This window comes from Drosophila simulans, chromosome X, assembly GCF_016746395.2.
Source record: "Drosophila simulans strain w501 chromosome X, Prin_Dsim_3.1, whole genome shotgun sequence".
Lineage (NCBI taxonomy): Eukaryota > Metazoa > Arthropoda > Insecta > Diptera > Drosophilidae > Drosophila > Drosophila simulans.
In genome coordinates this window covers 20,629,163-20,641,859 of record NC_052525.2, presented here as the reverse complement: position 1 = coordinate 20,641,859, position 12,697 = coordinate 20,629,163, and the positions used below count along the sequence as shown (strand labels likewise).

The window sequence follows — 12,697 nt, the reverse complement described above, 5'->3', positions numbered from 1 at the left end:
ATCTGTGCGCTGACATTTGCCGCGATTAATGAAAGTTAAGCTTTTGTCCGAAGTCTTTAATTTGTGGCCATTAGAGGGCGGCCAACGCCAACAAATATACGAGTATATGTACGTGGGATGACGCACACACATAGAGAATAGAATGATCTCATTATGAGACTCCAATTCGACATGTCGTTTTTGCTTACTTTATCTAAAAATACATGAAAAATACAAGAGTTAAGTTTATTTTGTGTCAGATATATGCCAAACTTGGCTAAAATTTTGAATTTGGTTCCCCATTTTCCCAGTAAGCACTGCAGGACAATTCCAATTGGCGGCGACTCCAGTTGCGAAAAATTGCATTGCCTACTTATGTGGGCAACATCAGAGGATCTCGTTGCCAAATTGAGTAGCGCATTACGGCGAGTGGGTGGTTTTCCGGGATGGCTCTTCCAGCGGCAGTGCTGGAAAAACACATGCCTGCCCCGACGCTTGTTTACATGCGTTTGGCGCACTCGCCAGATAAATCAGAAGCAACAACAGAGCATCAGAGCAGCAACATCGCAGCAGCAACATCACAACAGCAGCAGCGGCAGCAACAAAAACTGCAGCTGCAGCATCAACAGACCCGCTCTGATTTAGTCAACGCTGATTGTTAGAGTAAGAACTGCAACCACGACATGGGTAAATTTGCAAAACAAACTCTTTCTTTTTCCGCATCCCAGTTTTTCCATTTTCCCACAGGTGTGGTCAGCCTAATAGTGGTAGTGAAATGTTTTCGAAAAACTGTACAAATAAATGTCGTGGCTTATTGCAAATAAAAATATTTGCTGGCTGGTTGTGGGAAATTTAAGAAATACCATTAAATATTTTTGAACAGAATGATTGTCATTAGTTACTAACCAGCTGGTTACTAACTAACTAGTTATACCTCTATAGTTTTACAATGCAACTCCAAGCATTTAGTTGAAAGCTATGAAGATTACATATCAGCATCTTGAACGCAACATGTGGCATTGCGTAACTTGGAGTCGCTTGGCAAGTCCTGATGCGCACCATTATTATCCTTGGCCCAGCTGTACGTATGTCTGTGTGCTCAGAGTCTCCGATTGCAGCTCGAATTTAGTTGCATTCAAAGCCCACTAGCAACATTGAGAAGTTGTTGAAAAATATTTGTCCTCCGCCATGCAGAACTTGCAGCTTGGGCCCTGCACCCCGCGCTGCACGGATGTGGATGTGTGCTGGAAAACTTTCGACTTCAGTACACAACTTACCTCAACTTCTGCTGTGGCACAAAAAATTTGTTAACTTTGGCCGAAAGGAGGGCGTAAGGACGAAAACTTTTGCATTCGCCAGCAGTTGAAGTTGGCCGGAGAGTAATTGAGGCACTCGAGGGCGAAAGGAGCCGAGTCCACTTCTCGCAAATCGTCCGTTTTTGCAGGTGATAAATTTTGAAAGGCATTTTAATTGATTTCGACAAATGGAATTAAATTCGGGCGCGCAGGAGGTGTGAGACACATCAAATATTAAACGTTCTGCCATTTGAATTATCAAATTTCGCTTGCGCCTTGCCTCCATGTGAGTTTCAATTATAAATTTACCTATTTGCTCGAAAAAGTTTTTGTGTGGCATTTAGCAGGGCAACTATGAATGGGCGGGTGCGGTGGGCGTGGCATGGGGCCGGAACTCAAATACCGAAATGCTCAAATACAAAACGAGAGACAAATGAAGACGGAGATGCAGATGGCACAGACGATGGAATGGTAATGAATAAATTTCCAAGCAGTTGAAATGTTGAACCAAGCGAAGTTACTGCTTTGTTTTGGCGCCGCAGCTCAAGAAACACACAAAATGAGCAGGCGGCTACAACGGGGCACTGAATGAAAATCATAGCCCAATCTTCCGGAATAAATTGCACTTTTTTACGAAATAAGCCAGGAAAGGAGTAACTTTCTGCTATATCAACATAATCGATGGTAAGCTATAGAGTTGCTCCAAATATCGATTTTATTTACACCACTCTTCCGTGCACATCTAAGCGTTTCTTTCAGTGCACTCGCATCCGAGAAATATGCAATAGTTGGCAGCAACTGGAGCCGCATGCGGCTTGTGGTGGCATCTTACTTGCTGCACACTTTGTCGACACCGGCGGGGCGGAATTAGAGTGGCAATGGGAGAGGGGGGTGTGGCGGGACGGAAAGGGGAGCAGGGTTCCTGTTCAAGTTGTGCAGCGAAAGCCACAAAAATAAGGAACGACGACAAAGTACGGCCCTCTTGTCGGCCGCCTCTGTGCAAAAATTAGAACCGCAAATCATTTTGAAAACAATGCATATGCCATGTCATATAAGTGGGCGAGAGACTTTTCCGGGGCGTTTCCAGGGAACTGCACAAAATCCTCATCTATCTGGGAAACAGCCACAAAACAAGTCGGATATCCGAGATTCTTCCCATGCTAATTAGTCGGGCTGCGGTTTTTAATTGGGATTAGAAACTGCCGAAGGAGCAACTTTCAACTACTTCAGGAATAATCGCGAGAAACGCTCGTTGTCATAAGCTCATTAGGCCAACCAGATGAAAATTATTCACTTTTGTTAAGGCCGATTTAATTGAATTCCAAATACCACAAACACAAGAACCCTTAGGCACGCTCTAGGAATGGTTTTAAAAAAATTTTTATACGAATTTTCCAATATCCTTGCCTTTGTGTAACTTTCAAGAACTTTACCCAAAAAGGGGCCAAAAATAGTATCCTGTGAGTTGTCAGATTCCCCAGTCTTGGCGATAATAATATTCGAATTTGCCACAAAAGCAATGATTAGAAAGATGAACATGTGGACTAGAGAAGCCGCAAAAGAGTTTCTAAGCCAACCCATTGGAGGCATCGGCTCCGGATTCGGTTTGGGATTGGGATTGGGATTGGGAGTGGGCTTGGTTGGCCATGTTAATGTGGGCTCAGACATGTCTAACACTCTTTTGCCTAGTCGCCCCCTTTCTTTTGCGCCTTTCACCCCACCACTTGCAATTTAATATTCATTTTGTGAAAAGCCCATTTACATTTTGCGTTTGCCCTTTTTCGTTTTTGTCCTGCCACTCCAGCTCCTTTTCCCACTCCGTCGTCAACTGCGACTCCAAGTCCTTCCCCACATTCTGTTTCTGCTTCTGTTGCCATGCATGTGTGTTGCACTTTCTTTGCTCGACCCCATTTCCCCGTACCCCAAGGACCCACTGCTCAACACGGCGTATGCGTAATCTAAGCAGGGCAGAGCAGAGCTGAGCTGGGCTCTCCACGTTCCAGTACCCGTTTTTTGCCAGTGCCTTTTGTTTGTCTTAATTCAACCGCAAAGGCACAAGGATGCGGGATGTAGGGATACTGGGACAGGGATTTGCGTCCGTTGACCACTTGAAAAGATTTTTAACCCGCTGCCTGCTGCTGTCCCCCTTGTTGGCCCCCACCGACTACTTCGCCACCACTCCACTCCACTGTGGGTCGGAAAACCTGCTGCAGCTGTTGATTTATACGCACTGGACCATGTCAATGTCGATGCCGAGCGCCCTGAGGGAAGCAATCATCGCCGGGTGCCATAACCAGATGCCCATGGAGTCCCTACACGGCGCGAAAGTTCGAATCCCGCAAATGCTTTCTGTCCTTTTAAAAACAAGCAAATCCTAGCCTGGGTATCACTTTAAACTCTGTGGTTAGACAATTAAAAGTAGGGATCTGGAGATTACCTTTCGTCAAATGCTAGGATACAGTTCTCAAACCAATGTAGAAAAACCAAATATACTACATACTTCCCAAAATTATGAGAATTTTAAGTCTCTAAGTTTTCTAACCGTGTAAGCCCGAATCCCATTCAAGCTCGTTGTGGCTCTTCGTTTGGTTGGTTTTCGGCTGCTTGGGTCTGGCAAACAACAAGCGATCCCACTAAACACCCACAATTAGCCGATGGGAAATTGTTTTGCGGACTATCTCGGCGATGGTTATTAAAATACTTATGGACAGTTAAATGTTTAATCAATGTCCTGCCATATGTGATAATTGGGGCGTGGCAGGGTGCGCTGCAAATATTTGGCCGCCGGCCACAAAAACCGGTTTTACTGCCGACCAGCGAAAATGCAATTGAAATGCAAATATTAATTACAATCAAATGGGCAGCCAGGTGCAATCGAGCACTTGCTGACACAAGGGCTTCCTGATGGGTCGCAAGTTGTCGAACGAACCTCGCATTTGCGCCTCATGAACCGTTCACGCAACGTGTCGCGTTGTAAATAGAATTTGTGCATAATAAAATTATGCATTCATAAAGCAGTTGCATTCGGAGTGCCGAGTGCCGAGCATGGCCATAAAACACTCGCTGAATGCAATTTTAGCCACCTCCACCGCCATCGCCCCCTTCCCCTTGGCGCTGCTCTTCTGATCTTCCCTATTTAGTTGTGCCCCCTCTGCGAATGCATGCACACAATGCAGTGCCATGGAAACCGGTGCATCGTCTGTCTGATTCTCCGCCATCGCCGCCTCGCCATTGAAGCCGGAATAGTGGGGAGTCCTTTTGAAGCGTCATCGACCGTGAGTCCATTTGGCCGAGCCGAAGATGCGACCCCCCGGTGGCTTCCAAAGGGGAACCGCACATGCCTTTTGGAATTGAAATAATTATCATCATCATCATCATCATCCTCATCGTCATCTTTTCCTAGCCCGGGGCATCTGCCCAATGCTCCACTGCTCTATGGCAACAGCCAACGAATAATGACTTTAACTCCACCGGACCAACTTCAGACTATTTTCCAAGTCTTGATGGAGTTTCGCTGGGCTGGAGGCGCAATTTCATAGCGATTTTGGCCCAGGAAGTCTTAAAAATAGTAAATTGATTAGCAGCGGACTGAGTTCTATTTCACTTACAAGATCTTCTTCAAAGTTGTTCAAAGAAGCTTCGCACGAACCAGTACACATAACTAGTTAGGTTATATCAATGAAAACTTTAAATGACTTTAAGATATGAGTAAGATTCTCAAGCGTAGCCCGTATCCAGCCCACCTGATTCCTGTTGTTCCCGCCTGCCGTATCCTGGTTGTCCAACATCCTTGACTAATTCCACAACTCTGAGGGACAGCTAAGTCAGGCCCTCTTTCGGAATGGGTTCCGTCCCGTTTACTTGGATTTCCGAAGAGATTTCGGACGGGGGCGACGTCCATAAACGGATTATAATGCGTGAACCCGCCCCCTTTCCGACCACCCAACGCCTACTTATGCCTGCCCATCGCCGGGCAGTTAAACCGCTTACGGAAATTCTGTTCCTTGCTCCCCGGGCTTATTTTTAACGGTGCACTATGCAAAATATTTTATATTAAGGTCGTAGCGTAAGCCACCTTGTTCGAAATACCTTTTCCTCGAATGAGCCGCACACGTTTTTCCAGCGAGTAAATATATATACATATATATTCTCTTTCCATATTTTGTAGATATAGTCAAAAACTGGCGATTGCGACTAAATCGCACAGCATAACTTTTCTCGAATGAAATGAATATGGGATTCCCCGAGTGTACCATCCTGCCGCCCATCCGCGGTGCTTTCTGAGCTTTGTCGAGGCAAAAGTCCATTTTGTCACGTTTTATATTGATATTTAAAAAAAAACAACATGCGGAGGGGCGGAGGGGCGGAGGGATGGCAAGGAGGGCGGAAAGCCGGAAAGGGCGGACCGCCGCGGCAACAACTAACAACTAAACAAAATGGCAAAACAAATTTCTGCGCGTTTTGCTCCGCTCAGCACGTAGGCATGGGCGTTGCAGGGGCTCGGCAGAGGGGGAGGTCGATGGCTTTTCACGTGGCAGCCACGTAGCAAATGGCAGCGGCGGACGGAAATTGCAATTGAGTGCAAATTGCAAGAAGAAAAGGGTCCCATCCCCGTCCCACCACCCTCCACTTCCACTCCGCTCCTACTGCCCAATTTTCACCCACTTCCTGTCGCCCTCTTCCTTTGACCCCGCCATCGCCGCCCACTTTCTCCTTCGATTTTCGTGTACTTCCTGCCGAGAGCCCACTACATTTTTAATGCCACCACTGGCCCGCAGTGATTTCCGAGCTCCACACACTCCGCTAATGAATAAATCTGGCCATCTTGAGCCGTTGGGCCGTGGAGGCGGCTTTAATGATTAACCATCGGCAAGGCTGCGTTGCATTCACCGCCCAGTTTCTGCCACTGTAGCACCCCTCCACCCTACGCCCTCCGCCCTCCGCCACCCACCACCCATATTCAACTTTGGTGGGTCGCATGTTTGCTTGCTCTCGGCGCCTTTAACTTCATCGTCCTTTGTCACGTTCTGGGTGCGATTTTTATCGCCCGCAAGTTGCGCGGAAAAACAGGAGGCTTTAATTAATTTCCACACCGAAAATCAAACAGTTTTGACCTCTTCACAGCCTGGTTACTTCCCTCAATAGGCTTACATCGGATAAGTTCGCCTTGTTTATTAAAGTAATTTCCTTTAACCTTTAAATTAAATGAAACAGGGGACAGTTTTCCAGTGTACATCATTTAATTTAAATGAATTTAAGCAATGACAAATTTAAAGTGTAAGGTGCATTTGTGATGTTTTTGATAGATTGTGCGAATTTGGCACTGTAGTTTTATAGAGTATATGGAAACAATTAACATGTTAAATACAAAAGTTATCTTATATGTTATCCATAGCCCATAATAATGGGCTATCATCCTCGACGAAGCCATATTTTACTAGATCTCGATATCGTCATGAAACTACTCTCGGTTTGGCCAGTCCTCAAAATCATAATATAACTCCCTCATGGCATAAGCTTCCTGCTTCCACCGCTCAATGATCAATAGATTCACCTCCACGCCCATCTCCGCAAGATTGTCAACGATCTGCAGCACACATTTCTTTATCTTGAACCGATAATAGGCTCTGCCCGTCGCATTATTATCGAAAAACCCGAAAAGTCTTGGACAAACGACCGTCACACATAAGACTATAGGAGGGATTGCATTTCTCAATGTATTAAGTCTTTGGTTTTTCTTGCTCGCACTGGAAAACTTACCGATCCTAATTAGCAAAAGGATGTTGGTGTACCAGACGATTTTGCGCACTACCTCCAGGGCAAGCATCATCAAAAGAAGATCAATGATTTCAGTTTGAAAGATGATGAACTGCAGCGTGACCAAGCAGCGATTGACACAGTTGACCACGCGCACAACCGTTTCCTGGGTGATGTGCACATTGACATCGGCGCGGATCAGCCACTCGTAAAGCTGGACTCGCACATAGGGCCGGATGGATTTGTAGATCAATATGTTGCTCAGGATCGTCATGCCGACTATGGCCAGATGCTGCAACGGATTGAAGTTTTGAAGGGCCTCGATGGCATCGAGGATCAGGAAGCCTAGGCTCAAAAATATGTAGTTCCACTCGTGGCGCACGAGCAAACCAAACAGAATTCGGGGCCAGGTGAGGGCTGTAATCATCTGGTAGACCTCATGGAACGTGTATTTTTGTGGGCGAGAACCCGACTCCACCACGTCCGGGATGTTACCCATGGCACTGGGTTCAGCTGGCCTTATCGCCACCTGCTGTTCATTTCCAAATGTGTCGCTTGGTATATCCATTATTCTCATTTGTCGTCTTTCTTGCTTAACAACCTTTTTATGGAAAAACTTGTAAAATATTAAAACAAATTTCGATTTCGATGTTCAGTCAACGGAGCTCTGGCTGCAACTGAATAGAACGGAAATCTGTCATAGATCCCAAATGACATTCTACGGAGTACTTTCACAAGGCCTATTTATATGTACTACCAATACTTTACACAACATTTTACCCTTACTCCTGCAGAATCTTAAATATGTAAGCGGGTAAGTAACTATTAATTGCTAGTGATTATAAATAGTAAGGTCCTATGCTCCCTATTGTGCTCCCGACTTTTGATAACTAAAACTATGATGTTTTCTTGACCAAGCGTAAAGACTTCTGGGCTGGCCAATAAATTTATTCATGGCCCTGGGGAGACGAGGGAGCTCTGGTCCGCTTTTCGACGTCCAAATATTTCTAAATATTTGCTCAGTTCGTCCGAACAAAGGACCCACGAGGACAAAGGAACGCGCTGTGTTTGGACATGCTGCGTATGCGTAATAAATAAATAAAATCCCATTCGAAGCCGGATTGCGAGGAAACAATTGGTTGGAAGTCCGAAATTGTAAAATGCCAGTAACAAACTAAATGGAAATAGTAAATTGGAAATTGGAATCGCTGTTGCCGCTAATGAAATGCGATAAAATGAACCGAAATCTAACCGAAATGATGCCGACTTTCAAAGGCAAAGGGGCGATGGCCAGCGCGATCTATTGCAAACATTTTGTGCGGAAATTGGTAAAACTCTTTGATGTCAAAATGCGGAGAGGGATTACAGGGGGCGGCGATTGCCTTTTCCTGGCTAATTTCCAGTGTCAGCTCGAAACGTAAATCAAAACTGCAGCTTCAAGTGGCTCACTAATTAGATTAACTTGCAGCAGCGGCGAAAAACCGACGCACACACAGTGAGTCGCAAAAAGCTGTTGACTATTTCGCAATTTGTTTTTGCAGCCGGATGGTAAAATTCGTACACTTGGATGAAATGCTGTGCAGAAGCTTTAATAATATTCTGAAAGTAAGCTATGCTTGTAGGATATCAAGTGTGCGACTGCTTAAATGAGAAATCCGACTGCTCACATTTTCGTACCTTTTTCACATAAAGATATGTAAAAGAAGACAAATATTTTATCCGCTGTGCAGCAGAGCTCAGATATTTTTGACTTGGCGCCAGCGAATTATGCTCGAGTTTCTTGCCCGTGTCTCCGTTGCTGCCATCTCTTGCTTAATTATTTCCTTGGCTAGAGCAAACAATCAACATAATTTCTGACACGCCTCCCACGCCCCCCGGCCAGGCGGGCCTCCCGTTTTGCAGCTCCTTTTCATTTTCGCCTTGTCTGCGACATAATGAAAAATGTGGAAAGTTGCAAGTTGGCAATACAAAAAGCAGGCGGAGGCCCCTCATTAGCTGCACTTGAAGAACCACCTCCTAAAATCAATGGCCTTTAATCGCCTGCCCATTTTCCTTTTTCCTCATAACTGAACTTTTCCCAAAACAAGCACAAACAAAACAAGAGAGATGTTAGAGTCAGGTTCCCGACTATCAGATACCCGTTACTCAACTAGTGGAAATATGAAAGTGTTATCGATAGATTTTGGGAAATTAAATGAAAATAAATTTAGAAAGTGTTCAAAAAGTGTGTTTTAGGCGGTTTGTAGGCTTTAGAGTGGGCGTGGCAGCATGGGTCAACAAACTTGCGCTGCGTCTATGTCTCTAGAGTCTGTATGTATAATCTCAACTTCCTATATAGGTCCTCCTATATTATAGTTCCTGAGATCTCGAATGGCCAGTTCGCGTCGACTATTGATCCTGATCAATAATATATATACTTTATATGGTCGGAAACGCTTCCTTCTACCTGTTACATACTTTTCAGCGAATCTAGGTTACCCTTTTACTCTACGTGTAACGGGTATACCAAACACAAGGGGATAACAGGTGGAAAAGGGGTCGTTGTATTGGGTTAGCAAAACGGCCTTTCCCAACACTTTCCCTCGTTTTCATTTACATTTCGGTTTCAATATTACCAAAAGCTGCATAAATTATCTTTACAACCTAAGCTGTTTTTCCGACTTTTCTCGCATGTGACCGCGTGTGGCTGTGGTTGTGTGCGGGTTTTCCCAACTATAACTATCGATCTCACTTCAACCTCCTGGGTCCTGACTCTCCGTCTGTCCATCTGTCCGTCTGCTGGCCCATATGCAAACCGGCAATAAAATCTAAATATTTTGCATATAAATCAAATCGATGGAAATTTTCGGGACAAAGCGAAGGTGCCATGTGTGTGTGCTGCAGACAGAGGGGCATCGGGCATCGGGCATGGGTGGGGCAAGGCGAGGGGGCGTTGAAGGACCCCACTATAGTTGCCAATGCAGCTGAACAAGGGGGTTGCAACGGAGCGTCCAGTGCTGGCGGTCATAAATTAGAAAAGCTATTGAATGAAATCAGTTTTCATATTTTGCAACATAATTTTTTAAATAAAGATATTATTTTCGGCGCTTATTAAAATTTTAGCGACGCTTCACCTTTTAAGGAATCCGACGCAAGCTTAATTCCGGCAAACTAAGATTTCATGTATTACTTTTAAATTTTTGAAATGTATGTCTTATCGACAAAATTTTTCAATAATTTCTTAATATACGACACTTATGTATGTATATGTACATATATGTTTATACTCAGGTTATTAAAATATTGAATAAAATCGATAGACTTTTCTGAAAGAGACCCCATTTGACAAAAGGCTACCTTGTTCTCCCATCTAAGTCAGCGGAATGTTCCTAGTTTGGGCAGACGCATTTGGCTAGAACCAGGCCAAGTGCGCATCAGTGGGGTCAGGTCCAGGGGTTGACTGCCTCTGCCGAGTGTTTTGTGGCCGTGGAGCCCAAACTCCTTGGCTGTGGATAAATGCAGATGCAAATGCTCCGGAACAAATTGCGAGGAGTCGCGCCGATACCTCTACCGTATGTGTCCTCCCAGCTGGGCGATCACGTAGCCATAAGCGGGAATAGCTACCAATCAGTCGGGCCGATTCTATGAAATGGGCGCACACACTGCCTGTGGCAGGTCCTCGAAATGTCCTGCGACTACGTTCGGTAATCACGCGTGACGTCTCAGTTTTGTACTGGATTATTTGCTTACATCAGCACGTATTGATTGATTGATGGGGTAGTATTTTATTTCCGAATTAAGTGGGGGATGTTCAGAGAAGGAAGATGAGCTTAATTCCTTAAAGGCTTAAAGCGCGCGAAAGGTGGCTTGCACTGCTTGCGATGCCTGAAAAAATAAGCACTTCATATAGTTTATCCTTTCGCATACATACAATTCGATCAATCATTCACCTAAAATCATCTTATTTTTATGAATAGCAACGAAAATTAAAATTAAGGACCTATGCTGGCATATAAACAGAGTGCAAGTCAAGCAGAGTTCTCAGGTTAATACAGATATCTTAGCCACCGAAAATGTCCTGTCATAGTTAGCACGCTGAAAGCCCACATACACGTGCAAAAGGATAATGGATAGTGGTCATTTGGATGCGAATATGTCCAGGCCGTTGGTCCACCTTCATTTGCATCATTTGGCGCCTCCTAATGCAGCGGAGAGCTCTGGAAGCACCACGAGGATGGACTCCTGGAAAAGCGACATGGACATACGAGAGGATGTGGCATGCAACATTTCGTTTACGTCGAGTGCACTTTCGGTCACATTTATTACACAATTCCTATAAATAACATTTCGCAGGGCTTCCTGTCTGCTAGCTGGCTGCTGTTGCTCCTTTTTGGCCAGCTCCTTCCAGATCCAGACAGTGAAACACCCCCTTTCCCTCACACACACGGACGCAGGACATGCAGGACATGCAGGACACACAGACACCACACGTCGGCAACCATTTTCTTTATGGTATTTACAACAACATCGTCAGCTCGTCATCGTTTTGCCGCTGGCCAGAAGAGGGGAAAATCAGAGGCTTCAGGAAACTGATGGGAAGAAAGCGAAAAGGGGCGGAGGCAGGGAGAGTATTTTATTTACGAGTATTTTACAACACTCACACACTCGACCGCAAATAAACAGCGCCTCATCTCATACCCTAACTAATTTGCATTATCCTACTATGGATTACTCATCTTATTTTGAGAAATATTACTATTCTTCCATGTGCATTTAATATTTTACTGATGAGAACTTTTTGTATATTGTCATAAGTTCAATTTACTACCAATATTTTTTTACAGCGCACTTAAAAAATAAAACAAATTTGCCGACCTGCAGCCAAACGCAAATATCAGTTCTGCAGGGTATTCTCAACTGGGCAGCAGGGTAAGAGGGTCTGCAGTCGGAGGCTCCTGCAGGATGCTCAACTGCTCGCTTTTGCCGTATATGTGTCTGCAATAAATTTGTGTGCTTTATTGATATTTTATATGATTTTATTTTATGCTTATTCCATTCGGCTATCGCAGTACGACGAGTGCCTGGGCCAGTGCACTTTAAGCGCTGTAAATTTCCCATTTAATTGACAGCCGAATCATAATTGCATTGTTCTGCCTTCGCCGCATTGAATCCGACTTTGTTGCCGCTGTTTGAATTTAAATTCAGCAGCTTCAACTGCTGCAGTCTGCAGTCTGCACTGCATATTTATGAAGTTATTGCAATGCCAACTGGCATAAACATATTCATCGGGCGATGTGGGGAACTGTTTGATTTGCCACTCTAACGAACAGCCTGTGTGTAGATGGTGTAGATGGTGCAGCGCATAGGTTGTAGGGTGTAAGATGTAGGGTGTAGAGTGTAGGGTGTGCCTAGGGTGTGTGTGCCAGAAGTGCTCATTGTTTGCTATGCAAACTTTGCCAGTCGCTGCTGCTTCGCCGGCTTCTGCGACTGCTCTTCCCACTCCTGTTCGCACTGAATCCTCCTGCTTTTGGCCAAATATCAATAGCACGCCGGGATGTGGAGAGCCAAATGGCGAGCCGCACTCCACTTGCATATTTATGTTGCACATGATTATGTTTAATTTTCAACCGATTCCCGCCCCGAGGCTAACAAATTCGTCCTAGTCAAGAGTTGAATACCAAGTCCGC

General features: G+C 44.9%; 1 protein-coding gene across 1 annotated transcript; it reads right to left on the bottom strand.

Moving 5' to 3' along the window:
* Window positions 1-6,485: 6,485 nt before the first annotated feature.
* Window positions 6,486-7,729, bottom strand: LOC6726583. The gene is made up of 2 exons (XM_002107499.4): window positions 7,035-7,729; window positions 6,486-6,965 (listed from the first exon to the last, which is right to left on the bottom strand). The coding sequence occupies exons 1-2, from the start codon at window positions 7,606-7,608 to the stop codon at window positions 6,736-6,738; spliced, it is 804 nt and encodes a 267-aa protein (XP_002107535.2). The 5' UTR covers window positions 7,609-7,729; the 3' UTR covers window positions 6,486-6,735.
* Between the last annotated feature and the right edge of the window lie 4,968 nt (window positions 7,730-12,697).

Excerpts from the sequence above, each read along its gene's own strand:
- LOC6726583 (XM_002107499.4), bottom strand. The coding sequence starts at position 7,608 with ATGAGAATAATGGATATACCAAGCGACACATTTGGAAATGAACAGCAG. Across the intron at positions 6,966-7,034 it reads CCTTTTGCTAATTAGGATCG|TCTTATGTGTGACGGTCGTT; the intron begins GTAAGTTTTCCA and ends TCCCTCCTATAG.